The 12800-nt window shown below is 34.9% G+C and overlaps 1 protein-coding gene across 2 annotated transcripts in view; it reads right to left on the bottom strand.

The window, feature by feature from the left end:
• G2E3 (G2/M-phase specific E3 ubiquitin protein ligase) overlaps window positions 1–12800 on the bottom strand; it is a 75805-nt gene that overhangs the window by 3446 nt on the left and 59559 nt on the right. For both annotated transcript variants that reach the window (XM_008072004.2, XM_008072005.2), the window contains exon 12: window positions 9890–10062. In XM_008072004.2, the coding sequence (XP_008070195.1) occupies window positions 9890–10062 (173 nt within the window). The remainder of the gene's footprint in view (window positions 1–9889; window positions 10063–12800) is intronic.

Genomic DNA, 12800 nt, shown 5'->3' with positions numbered 1-12800 from the left:
GTCATGAGGATTCCACCCTTATGAATTGGATTAGGTGCCCTTATCAAAAGGCTTGTCAGAGAGTTTGTCCTTTTTTGCCCTTCTACTTTCTGTCATGTGAGGACAGAGCACCAAGGCGCCATCTTGGAAGCAGAGAGCAACCCTCATCAGACATCAAAATCACTGGCACCTTGATTATTTTTTTGATTCCCAGCCTCCATGACTGTGAGGAAATAAATTCTGTTCCTTAAAAATTACCAAGTCTCAAGTTTCTGTCGTAGCAGCATAAAACAGATGAAGACTTGTGTTTACCTTTTCCATCTCAGAATAAGAAAAAAAAAAGACCTTCACTCAACCCCACCTGTTTTCCTTCCTAGACAACCTACTTGAAAGGCTTATCTATATTCACTGTCTGTGTTTCACTGACAAAAATTTCCTACTTACTTTTTCTTCATGCCTATCCACATTTCAGGAAAAACTGTCCTAAGCTTATTAATTATCTTTTATGGGACCAGTCTCCTGGTTACCTCCCATTTATCTAGCTAGACCTTGAAATGTTGGGGTTTGTCTCTCAGGGATCTGTACAAGGCCAACTTCTCTCTTTACATAAACTGGACAATCTTACCCTCTCCCATGGCTGTATTTAGTAAGTGTATGCTCATAACTATAAATCTATTATCTCTAGCTCAGTATTATACCCAACACATTACTGGGTATAATATGGATGATTCCAAGCACCCAAACTTAGTAAATTAGAAAGAAAACAAATCACCAAATAAGATCCATAGATGACAGTAAATGGCCCCATTATCCATCATATTTGCATAACTGAATCTGAAAGTCATCCTTAATTCTTCCTTCTTCCATTCCTAATTACCAAGTCCTATGAATTTCCTTTCTGAAATCCCTCTTATAGCCCCATTTTTCCATATACCCCTGCTACCACCACTACAAACCACCTGCAATGGAACTGTGTACTAAGTATGCAAATCTACAAGTCAATTTTTCATGCTACAGCCATAGGAATCTGCCAGAAATAAAATTCAATACTATCATTCATCCTGAGGCAAGTTGAATGGTGGCCCTCAAAATATTACCTAGAACCTGTGAATGTAACCTTATTTGGAAAAAGGGTCTCTGCCAATATAATTATGTTAAGGATCCTGAGATATTTGGGCTAGCTCTTAATCCAATGCCAAGTGTCTTTGTAAGAGTCACAAAGAGTAGAGGCATATACAGGAAAAGACCATGAGAATCAGAGTGAGAGACTGAAGTTATGCAATCATAAGACAAGTTACAACTGGAGCCACCAGAAGCTGGAAGAGGCAAAGAATGAATTTTCCCCTTAAATTCCCCAAAAAGAGTAAAGCCCTATCAATACCTTCATTTTGGACATCTGGTCTCCAGAACTGTGAGATAATAAATTTCTGTTGTTCTAAGCCTCTCAGTTTGTGATAATTTTTTATGGCACCAACAGGAAACTAATACACACCCTGTCCATGAAGCAAAGTCCACATTCCTTAATGTGACTTCCAAGGCCCTTCACCATACAACCTTTGCCTGTCTAACTTTTAACTTTCACCTTCTGCTTACCTTTTAAGCAAATCTCAGCCAAGCTTAAGTTTGCCTTTTTAAAATTTCCTTTAATTATAAACTATTTCAAGTTTACATAAAAACCCAGAAAATAACTAAATACTACCTAATCATCATTTTCTTCTCTCCCTCTCACAAACATTTGAAATTGTTATTTAACCATAAAGAAATTTGCAATATACTCTGCATTTCATTTTAGTTTCACTATATACATATCCGTATGTAATAGCTAGTATTGCTTTTTATTTTTGAACTTTATATAAATGGTATCATACTGCATATTTGCATATTTATTTTTCTTTAATTTGCTTTGAGAGTAGTTTTCACTTATTGTTACTATATTAGGAAACTATTTCTATCACTTTATTTTGCAACTATCCTGTCTTTTTAAAATGCTTTTTTACTACTTGTCAAATTTGTATTCACTGATTTTTTAAAATTTCAATTCATCCCATGTTAAATTCTTACTTTTAATAGTTACTCCCTCAAAATGTAATGGCATTTAAAAAAATCTAAAGAGAATCAATGTATTTATCTTATTCCTGAACAATATAAAGACCTTAGAACACTTATAATTCTAATAACTCATTTTATGCTACTTAAAACTTATTTTAGTTCATGTTGTAACCCCATTAGACATTAACTTTTTGTACAGTGTTTATTCTCATTCCCTAATTTTTTTTTTTTTTTTTTTACCATTCTTCCCTACTTGCAAACCTCCCTGCTAGAATTCCTTTCTTACTTCTTGTATCCAATAATCTTACTGAACTCTTTATAGAAGAATTTCTTGGATTGTTTTATGTAGACTACCATATAAACTACAAATGCAATTTTTAGTTCTCCAAATCCTTAGTAACATTCACTTAGTCTTCTTGCTCTGACATGATCTCCAGCATATTGTCCAAAGGAAGGATTAAGTGTGTATATCCTAGGCTTGTCTTAGTCTTAAGTAAGGGGAATCCCTATACCATTTCACCTTTAGGAATCATTTTCTAAATATTTAGCACTTATTCTTTATCAATAAGAACATTTCAACTTTATTAGTTTAATGTTATGCATTCTATTCTTAAATTATCAGTTTAAAATTACATAAATATTTAAATGTATCAAAAGCCTTTTCTGTATCCATAATTGTATGATCATATGATGATTCGCCTTTATCAGTGAAGTACATGATGGTATGATTTTTAAATGTTGCACTTGTCTTGTTTCCTGTTATAAGCCCTCCTCAGAACTGATATTTTGTCATTGCTATTCTAGACTCAATAATTAACTGTTTAAACTACTAACTCCTAAGAGAGCTATGTTTAAAAATCCTACTATCACCACAAATTTAACAAGTTTTCCCTATTACCCTGCCAAATTTTGCTTTATTTAAAGAATTTATTCTTTTAAAAACTATTAAGATCTTTTAAGATTAGGTCATTTAAAGATTATTAGTCTCATTGTTTTTTGCTTTTGCTTCAGTTGTATTTTAAAAATCCAACTTAAGATAGTCTATCTTTTTTTTTTGAGTTGGAGTCTCACTGTCACCCAGACTGGAGTGCAGTGGCCACTCCTGGCCACCGCAGCCTCGCCTGCTGGGCTCCGGCAATCCTTCAGCCTCAGTCTTCCAAGTAGCCAGAATTACAGACATGTGCTACCACGCCCGGCTGATTTTTTGATTTATTGTAGAGATGAGGTCTCACTGCCCAGGCAGGTCTCGAACCCACGGGCTCAGGCAATCTACTCACCTCAGCCTCCCAAAGGCGCGGGATTACAGGCTGAGCCACCGAGCCCACCTGATATTCTATCTTTTAATATAAGAATCTAACCATTTACACTTACTATAATTACAGATCTATTTAAAACTATTATTCTACCTTAAATTGTGCTTTCTACTTACATATTTTTCTTGGCTAATCATTTACACTTACTATAATTACAGATCTATTTAAAACTATTATTCTACCTTAAATTGTGCTTGCTACTTACATATTTTTCTTTCTACTTACATATTTTTTCTGCCCATAACGAGACTGTTTTTTTAAAATGTCTTCCCCAATCCCCTCTAAACTGGTTTGGAAGCTATCTTATTTTTTTGTTTTTATTTATTTTCTCTTACTAATTCATGCTTCCTATTACCTCAACAATATGTCTCTTAGAACAATAAATTCATTAATTTCACTTCCCATATTATATATTAATTTACTTTCTTTAGTAGTCACTTCCTGCCAAAAATTAGTTGTTTTTAAAGTGCCACTTGTTTTTATTTATCCAAATTTTCTCATTTATTTGGTCTCTCTGCTTTCTGTATCATTTTCCTCCTGGATACAATTTACTTCTTCTTTACACATCTATTTTACTAACCTCTTTAATAAAGAAGTAAACTGTGTCCAAAAATGTTTTTATTTCCTCCTAATTATTGAGTAATATAACCAGTTCTGTTATTACCTCTGCTGTTTCCAGGTTGCGCTGACTGAAAAAAGCTGCTTTCACTGTAAATTTTGCAGTAATGTCCTTCTGACAAGGCTGCAGTTTAATCACCCTACTCTGGCTCATTAAAGAAATTCTGAAGCAGCATATCCTATAATACTATTATATTCCCATCTTCTTTAGTTAAGTATGTATGTGAGTGCTCTTACTCTTTAATAATGCATTCTTGTTTTCAACCTTTCTCTCATTATTCTAAGTAAACCTTCCTATTCCTCTACCAGATTACTAATTTCCTCTTCAGCTGCTCAGCATTTAACACAATCACCAGATTTTCATGTCTATTACTGTTTTTATTCATTTCCTGTTTTCAGGTAAGTTACGATTTTTTTAGAATTCCACTTTTCTTAGTGTTTTTGAGTGTATGTCTTTGTATGGGTTTAAATATGAGAGAGAGAGAGAGTGTGTGTGTGTGTGTGTGTGTGTGTGTGTGTAAATAAAAGTCTACTGATGTCAACATATCAGTTCAAGTAGAAAAACCTTACCTCCCTTGAAGTCCTTTACCCTTCCTTGTTTATAATGTAATTTCCTAAATATATTTTCTACATTACACTGTGAACCACATCAAACAATATTAAAATTTTTGCCTCAACCACCAAACATAATTTAGAAAACACAAGAGAAGGAAACACTTTTTTCCTTTATAGTTTTGTTTCTTCTTTCCTGATGTTCCAAGATTCCATCTTGAATAATTTGTTTTCTTTTTCAAAAACCACCTATAGTCATTCTTTTATGGTATGTCTACAAGTGACAAATTCTTATTTTTTCTTTCCTGCATAATAATGTCTAAAATTCCTCTTCACTGTTGTGCTTTCCTTGGGTCCTGAGGTCCTTAGCTGATTTATTTTCATCTCTTCATCTTTCAGTCTTATGTTTCTTTTATATGTAATGAGCAGATTTTTAACTGTATTTAAAGGGAGGAATAGAGGTAAGTGTGTTTACCCCATCTTACCTAGAACCAAAAAATTCATGATCATTTTTCAACTTAGAGACATTATCTGGTTCATTTCATATTTTGTTTAATGTTTTTTCAATTCTTTACAAAATCTTTTCAATCATTGTAATACACTTTCTTGTCTCATTCAGTTGTTGTTACCTAAATCCTTTGTGTAATTTCCACCCAATTCTTGCTTTCTTGTATGACTGTTTTGTCATTTTTAATTGAGAACTTCCCTTTTGTGAGGGTTGCTTTATCTTTAGTATTCCAATTAGGCTTGAACTTTACAAATGTTCCTACACAGCTGCTATTTATTTGCTTGTGCCTGATACTTTGCAAGTATTATAAATTCTAATACCACTACTTTGTTAATTTCTCTGCTTCAGACTAAGGTCCGTAAGAAACTCCTAAAACATGTTCTGGGCAAGCTGAGGGTTTTGATTTATTCACATGACAGCAAGGACACACTGGCTTTTAGCTTCCTTGTTATTTCTGGCATCTGCAGAACTCTTAAACCCAAACTTATATTTTACTACTTAAACATTTTTTTTACATAACAGCAGGAGTTGCTTTTCAATTTCTTTCCCTTGTCTCTTCATTTTGATATGCTGAACTCTTATTTTTCATTCAGGTTTTAATGTAAACACCACTGATACAGTAAAGGTGTTCCTGACCTCTAGGCTACTCATATCTATAAAAACAAGAAATAGAAATAAATGATAATAAATCTTCTTTGTTAGCAATCAGAAAAACCTATTTATGGATAGATAAACTACTTAGAGAAAAAAACACATCAATTAAAATAAATTTTAAAATATCTGTATATGAATGTATAATATATTTGGATTGTTTTGTATACTAATCATAATTATAAATGGTAATTCTATCCTCAAGAAAATTTTACAAGAGTCTTATAGTCAGAGAATAAATACATGGCTACATTTTAAACAGTTATATAACAATGTTATTTTAAATTGCAGTTCTGAAAATATATTGAATTCTTGACTAGATAGAAACCAGAAAAAAATACTGGAAAACATATCATCTAGAACTGTTTAAGATTATAATGTTATATATTATATTTTAATTTAGAAGACTGCCAGGGGACATCCCAAATGTCCATCAACTGGGAACTGGTTGAAAAAAACAATGATATATCCAAACAATGGAGTTCTGTAGAGCTGTATAAAGGAAAGAAGGATGTCTGTTTACTATCATGGAGTGAGCTACAGAAGACAAGGGGGACCCAATAAAAACCTAAAATTTGTAAAGCATTGTTTACTTATTCTTACATGTTTAAACTTCAGTCACCTTCAAAGTACTCTCCATTTGATACAATACACCTACCAAGATGCTTTTTCCATTGCTCAAAACAGTTTTTGAACTGGTCAATTCTGACCCCTTCTAGTGCTTCTGCCATTTTTTGTTTCGCCTCTTCCACCTCAGCAAAGCAGTTTTCACTGAGGACTGTTTTTCATCTAGAGAAGCAAAAGTCACCTGGGGCGAGACCAGGTGAACAGGAAGGGTGGGGCACAGGGATCATGATTTTTGGTCAAAGACTGCTGAACACTCAGCAGTGTAGACAGACTGTTCGTGTAAATCACCAGTCATGAAATGGGCAAATGGGTTGAAAAGAATCTCCCCAAAAATTCACTGAAGCCAAATACAGCTTCTCACAACAATGATAGTTGGTTGATGGCATGGGTCCCTAGAACACTTACCTAGGTACTACAAAGGGCTCACCCTCCAAAAAATTCTGCTTTTTTTGGGATCCACCTCATATATTATCAAGCGAAAAATGAATAGAAAACAGGATGGATGACATATTGCTATTTATCTAATAAAAATAAATATGCATTGCTGTGGTCTAAATGGCCAATACAGTTGAATTGGGAGGTGGGGCCTTTAAGACGTGATTAGGACATGAGGGAGCTTCCCTCATGAATGGATTAATGCTGCTATCTGAAGAATGGATCAGTTATCACGGAATTGGGCTCCTACGGAGTAAAATTTGGCCTGATTTCCCATCTCTCTGTCTTGTTGCTCACTAGCTAGTCTATAATGTTTTACTACGGCAAGTAGGCCCTTACAAATGTCAAGCAGATGCTGGCACCATGCCCTTTGACTTCCTAGCTTCCAGAACTACAGAAAATATATTTTTCTTTAGAAGTTACTCAATCTCAGTTATTTTGTTATAGCAGCATAAAATGAACGAAAACAGAAAGCGATACCAAGAAGTAGGGTTGTTGCCATAACAAATACCTAAAAATGTGGAAGCAACTTTGGAAGAGGTAATGGGTAGAGGCTGGAAGAAGCTGGAAGCCTGTATTGCTATGAACAAACATTAAAGATGATTCTGCTGAGGGTTAAGAAGAGGAAAGCTATAGGAAAATTCTAAATCTTCTTAGTTATTAAGTTGTTGCAATCAGAATGTTGACTAAATATGGACAATAAAGGTCATTCTGATGTGTCCCAGAAATTAGGAACAAAGTATTAAAAACTGGAGTAAAGGTCCTCCTTGTTATAAAGTAGCAAAGACTTTGCTGAATCATGTCCATGTTTTGGCACTTTATGAAATATAAAACTAAAGAACAATAAGGTTCAGTTATCTAGCAGAAGTATCTAAGCAACAAAACATTCAGGCTACTGCATGGCTACTGTTATCTACATACAGTGAGATGCAAGAGGAGAAAAAAATAACTTAAAGAGGAAACTTTTTAAGAACGAAAAAGTGAGATTGAAAGAAAATACTAAGTGAGTGGCCCAGCAACCAGAGATTACCAAGGGTAGAAGGCAGCTAGATTAATACTTATCAAAACAATGGGAAGAAAACCCCCAAGGCACTTCAGAGATCTTCAAGGCTGTTCCTCCCATCACAGGCCCAGAACTCTAGAAGGGCAGGAAGAGAAATGGGATGGGTGGCCTCCATGAGTTTACTGCCCAGGGCAACCTCAAGCCTTGGTAGAGTACCTGTGCTAATTCTGCAGGAATGCAGACTGAAAGAGCTGTGGGGATATGGCTATCTCCACCTAGATTTCAAAGGATGTCAAGGATACCCTGAGAGCTCAGGTAGAAATCAGCAGCAGAGGCAGAACTGTCACAGAGCATCCACACTAAGACAATGCCTACTGGAGCCATGAGAGCAGAGCAGCCCACAAGACCCCAAAATTGTAGGACAACCAGTGTGCAACTCCAGCCTAGGGAGCTACAAGTATGAGACTCCAACCTGAGAGAGCTAAAGCCCAGCAAAGCCACAGTGGTGGGGCTACCTGAGACCTTGGGGGCTCAACCCCTGCCCAGTTGTGCCCAAGACATAGGATGTGACAGTCAAAGGAGATTATTCTGAAGCTTTATGATTTATTGTTGTTTTCTGTTGGGTTTAGGACTTTACTTCTGATCAATTACCTTTTCTTGCATATCACTCACTTTTAGAATTGGAATGTCTATCCTATGCTCACCATCATATCCTACCATTGTATTTTGGGAGTAGATAGCTTTTTTTGATTTCACAAGCTCACAGCTAAAGGGAAGCTGCCTCAGGATGAATTTTCTTATTCAGAGGAGACTAGACAACACAGAGAAAACTATTCCAAGTGAATTATAAACACAGTAATTTAACTTTACAGCTATATGACAAAGAAAAATAATTTTAATCTGCTCTCAGTAATATATGATATTTGCAATGATGATAATATTGTTATCTGAAGACAGTTGTTTATAAAATGTAGAATAAATTAAGTGAATAATTACTTTATGCTCTAATTCTCCAGTGTCCTTGAGAATTAAATTCTCAACATGGGACAAAGAAAAAGTTAAGTAAAAATACAGTAGTGAAGCTGAATTAAAAGTATCAGTATAAATTCATGATGTATTTTATTTTAAAAACAATAAAACCAAACAGAAAAAATTCCTTATATTTTCTAATTTGGGTCCACTAACAAGGCCTAGATACAATGACCAACCTGGCAAAAATGAGCATCCCTAAGAATCCAGGCTATGGTTCTGAAATACCACTTTCCATTTAAAAAGGTTTCTTAGGCCAGAATGTACAAAATGAGTCAGAAACACCTTGTCATACCACATAGCAAGAAAGCTCTCAAAGATCATTAAGGCTCACATCAGAAGAAAATAAACAGTATAAAAAAGTGCATAATGGCCAAAGATAAGGCAATATAAACTTTAGTAACAACAGTAATTATCATGGTTTTAAACACAAAGTATATTGAAATCTATGAATTAATGATATCACATTTTTTAAATGAGCTGATAATGTCAGAGATGATATGATATCTGTTATTTGCTTAAAAGTAATACTGGAGTCTCTAACAAGGGTAGGGTACAGATGAACAAGACTGACACAGGTTAGTAACTGTTAGACCTAAGCGTGATTATATAGACTACTATACAGATTATAGACTACTACATATTTCATATTTTCCTTTTTTTTTCATTAAATGGAAGAGTAAGGAGATAAGCAAATGGCCAAACTTAAACTAGTGTTCTAAAATAAAGGAGAGCACAAATGACATATACCTTGTAAATCAAAGACTATTCAGTATCTATATTACTCAGCTGATGACAGGTGCTGAAAAATAGTTATTAAATGAATGAGCAGAGATAGAATAGTTGGCTCAAATGGTAAGAATAAAATAATTATTTAAAGAAAAATAATTACGATTTGATGTAATGATTACTTTCCTATGAAAGCATCGTACATTTACACAGTTCTATATAGAACAGCCAGAATGGTAGTCATCCAAGAGGGGTTTATTTTAAAGTATTATTTTTAAATAGCTTTTAGAATTTTTTCTGAAATAAACATTAATATTACACTAAGTACTTCCCACAACACAATTAACCACTGTAAATATGAAATTTGAGGGAATCTTTCACATATAAACAACTTACCTTTCAAAGGGCGCATAGACTCTCTTAATTACATGGTAGAAAAGTATGTCTTTTACCAATATATATTTATCACTTATTGACGTTATAATTCTGACACATCCAGTAAACTCTAGGTAGTTCCAGCATTCATTTACTATTGACTTTAAGTCAGCTACAGTTGTTGCATTATTTATCTGTAATGAATGACAAAATACACTCACTTTACTCATTTACATCTGGGTGACATTTACATTTCAAATGATGCTTACTATTTCATACTCAGTTTTTTAGTATAACAGGGTAGAGTGATGGTATTCTAAGAAGTATTTTTCTAGAACAAATGTCTAGCAATCCAGTTCAGCAATTATTGTATATTTCTGCCTTAAAGAAATCTAGAGTATAATGCCATTTTACTACAGAAAATTATTTATATAAAAGGAAATAAATGACATAGAAAAGTTATATAACATTATGTAATACCAGATAATCGGGAGGCTGAGATGGGAGGATCACTTGAGGCCAGGAGTTAAAAACTAGCCTGAACAATGCAGCCAGAGAAGGAAGGAAGAAAGGGAGGGAGGAAGGGAGGGAGGGAGGAAAGGAGGGAGGGAGGAAAGAAGGAAGGAAGGGAGGAAGGAAGGGAAGGGCAAGGGAAAGGGGAAGAAAAGTTATAAAGCACTAGCTAGAGAGGCAAGAGAGATAACGTGAGATTTCATGAAGGAGAAAGAATATCAGCTGAGAATTAAAAGATGGATAGAATTTTATCAAGCATATTTTGATGAACAGCATAAACAAAGAAATACTTGACCATTTATGTGTTAGACGCTTTCATGAACGTTAGCTTTTAAACAAAAGTACACAGGGAGAAAGACAAAAATAGGAGGGAATCAATAATCCATTAATGGAAAATGTACTTGCTATTTATTTTTTCCAAAACATTCTTCTCCCAGAGAATTACATGATTCCCTCATTCCTATCAAATCTCTGCTGAAATCTCAAAAGCTTTTCATGACTACTTTGTTCAAAATACTACCTTTAATAGTATGGCAGAGACCAAGAGTTGGGTATGTGCGGTCTCACCCCCACAATCTTCCACCCTGAGTTTTAGCTGGTTACATAGCTTGCAGGTAGGTGTGGCTATGTGACTAATATCTATTCAATGGCATGCTAAGTGAAAATAATGTACCAAACTTCCCCGATCTCTAATTCCACTTTCTCCCTTAAAAGCAAGCATCAACCAAGTGGATGAAGACAATATCCCAAGTGATTCCACAAAAGTGAGAGGAAGGAACTTAGTTCCATTCACAATTTTGTATAATACAACTGTATCTTTAAATCAAGGGCCATTTCTGTGAAAGAACAAACAGCATTTTATGCTTTTGAAATATATGGAGTCTAAAACAACAACTCAATTCTGTCACTGTAGTGTGAAAGCAGTCAGATACATAATAAATGGGCGTAGCTGTGTTTCAATAAAACTATTTACAAAATAAGGCCAGATTTGACCTAAGGGCTATAATATGCCAAACGCTACCGTATAATCTAGACAACAGATTTTAGAGAACAGTAAACTTCCACCTTTTATGAGCCACTGTCTTTTTGGGTCTATTTGAAACAGAAGTTTAGCTTAAATCCTAACTTACATATACCACAACCATTGTAGAGCTCTTTTTAAAACTCTGTTGTATTTATAGTAAATTTTGATACATAACAGTATATTATATTAATTTTTTAAATTCTGTGTTCCCTCTATAACGTAAATTTCAAGAAGGCAGGGACTTTGGTTCACTAACTTCAGTGACAAAACAGTACAGGATAGATAGCATTTGTTGACTAAATAATAAACACTGTACAGAAAACACAGAAACTGGAGTACATAGTCACAAAGAAAACTGGAGATCTTAAGTGCCCTCTTGAAGAGCTTAAACTTTGTTCAACAAGCTATGAGAAGCCATTGAGGATTTCCAAGGGAGAAAGCAATATGATCAAAACTGTACTTTGGGAAGAATCATCTGAATAAGAATATTAGAATAACATCCTAATGGTCCAAGTCTAGACAAAATTTGAGTTTGGTATAGTAAGAACACCAGAAATAAGGAGGAAAGGTTGAAGATAAGCATTCTTAGAGACAGATGACTTGACACATAACTGGAAATTGGACTATGGAAGAATGAAAATGACTCCATAGCCGGGCTTGGTGGCTCAGCCTGTAATCCCGTGCCTTTGGGAGGCTGAGGTGAGTGGATTGCCTGAGCCCGCGGGTTCAAGACTCGCCTGAGCAACTTGGCAAGACCTCATCTCTACAATAAATAAAAAATCAGCCAGGCGTGGTAGCACATGCCTCTAATTCCAGCTATTCGGAAGCTGAGGCGGAAGGATCGCCAGAGCCCAGCAGGTTGAGGCTGCGGTAGCCAGGAGCGGCCACTGCACTCCAGTCTGGGCGACAGAGTAAGACTCCAACTCAAAAAAAAAAAGAAAATGACTCCATCTTCAAGATGGCTTGAAAACAAGAAAACTTGTGGAAATAAAAAGCAAATACACAAAACAAAACTAAATTCTGAAGAAAAAAAAATTGCTTTTGTGTATGTTGGGTTCAGTGTGCTAGCAAGACCCAGATTTTACCTGAACATAAAAGTCTGGGCTCAAAAATATAGGTCTCTGAATGATTCAGAAAGGTTATGGGAGAGAAAAGAATCACAAAAGAATATATAATGAGGACTGTTAAGACAACACTGAAAAATGCCAGTTTCAGGAGAAAGAAGAAGCATTGAAGAAAACAATAGTAGTCATAAGTTGGAGGGAGTACAATATTAAATAAAACACAGGAATTCTAAGAAAGTGGAATTTCAGAAGTCAGAGAAGATGAAAAATTAGAAAAGAAAGGCCTTTGGATTTCGAGATCTAGATCACTGGATATAAGCTAAGAAGTAGC

This window comes from Carlito syrichta, unplaced genomic scaffold (assembly GCF_000164805.1).
Source record: "Carlito syrichta isolate Samal-C Ts95f unplaced genomic scaffold, Tarsius_syrichta-2.0.1 Scaffold314810, whole genome shotgun sequence".
NCBI classification, from domain to species: Eukaryota; Metazoa; Chordata; class Mammalia; order Primates; family Tarsiidae; genus Carlito; species Carlito syrichta.
The sequence above is the reverse complement of the archived record's forward strand: the minus strand, read 5'-3'. Positions and strand labels throughout refer to the sequence as shown.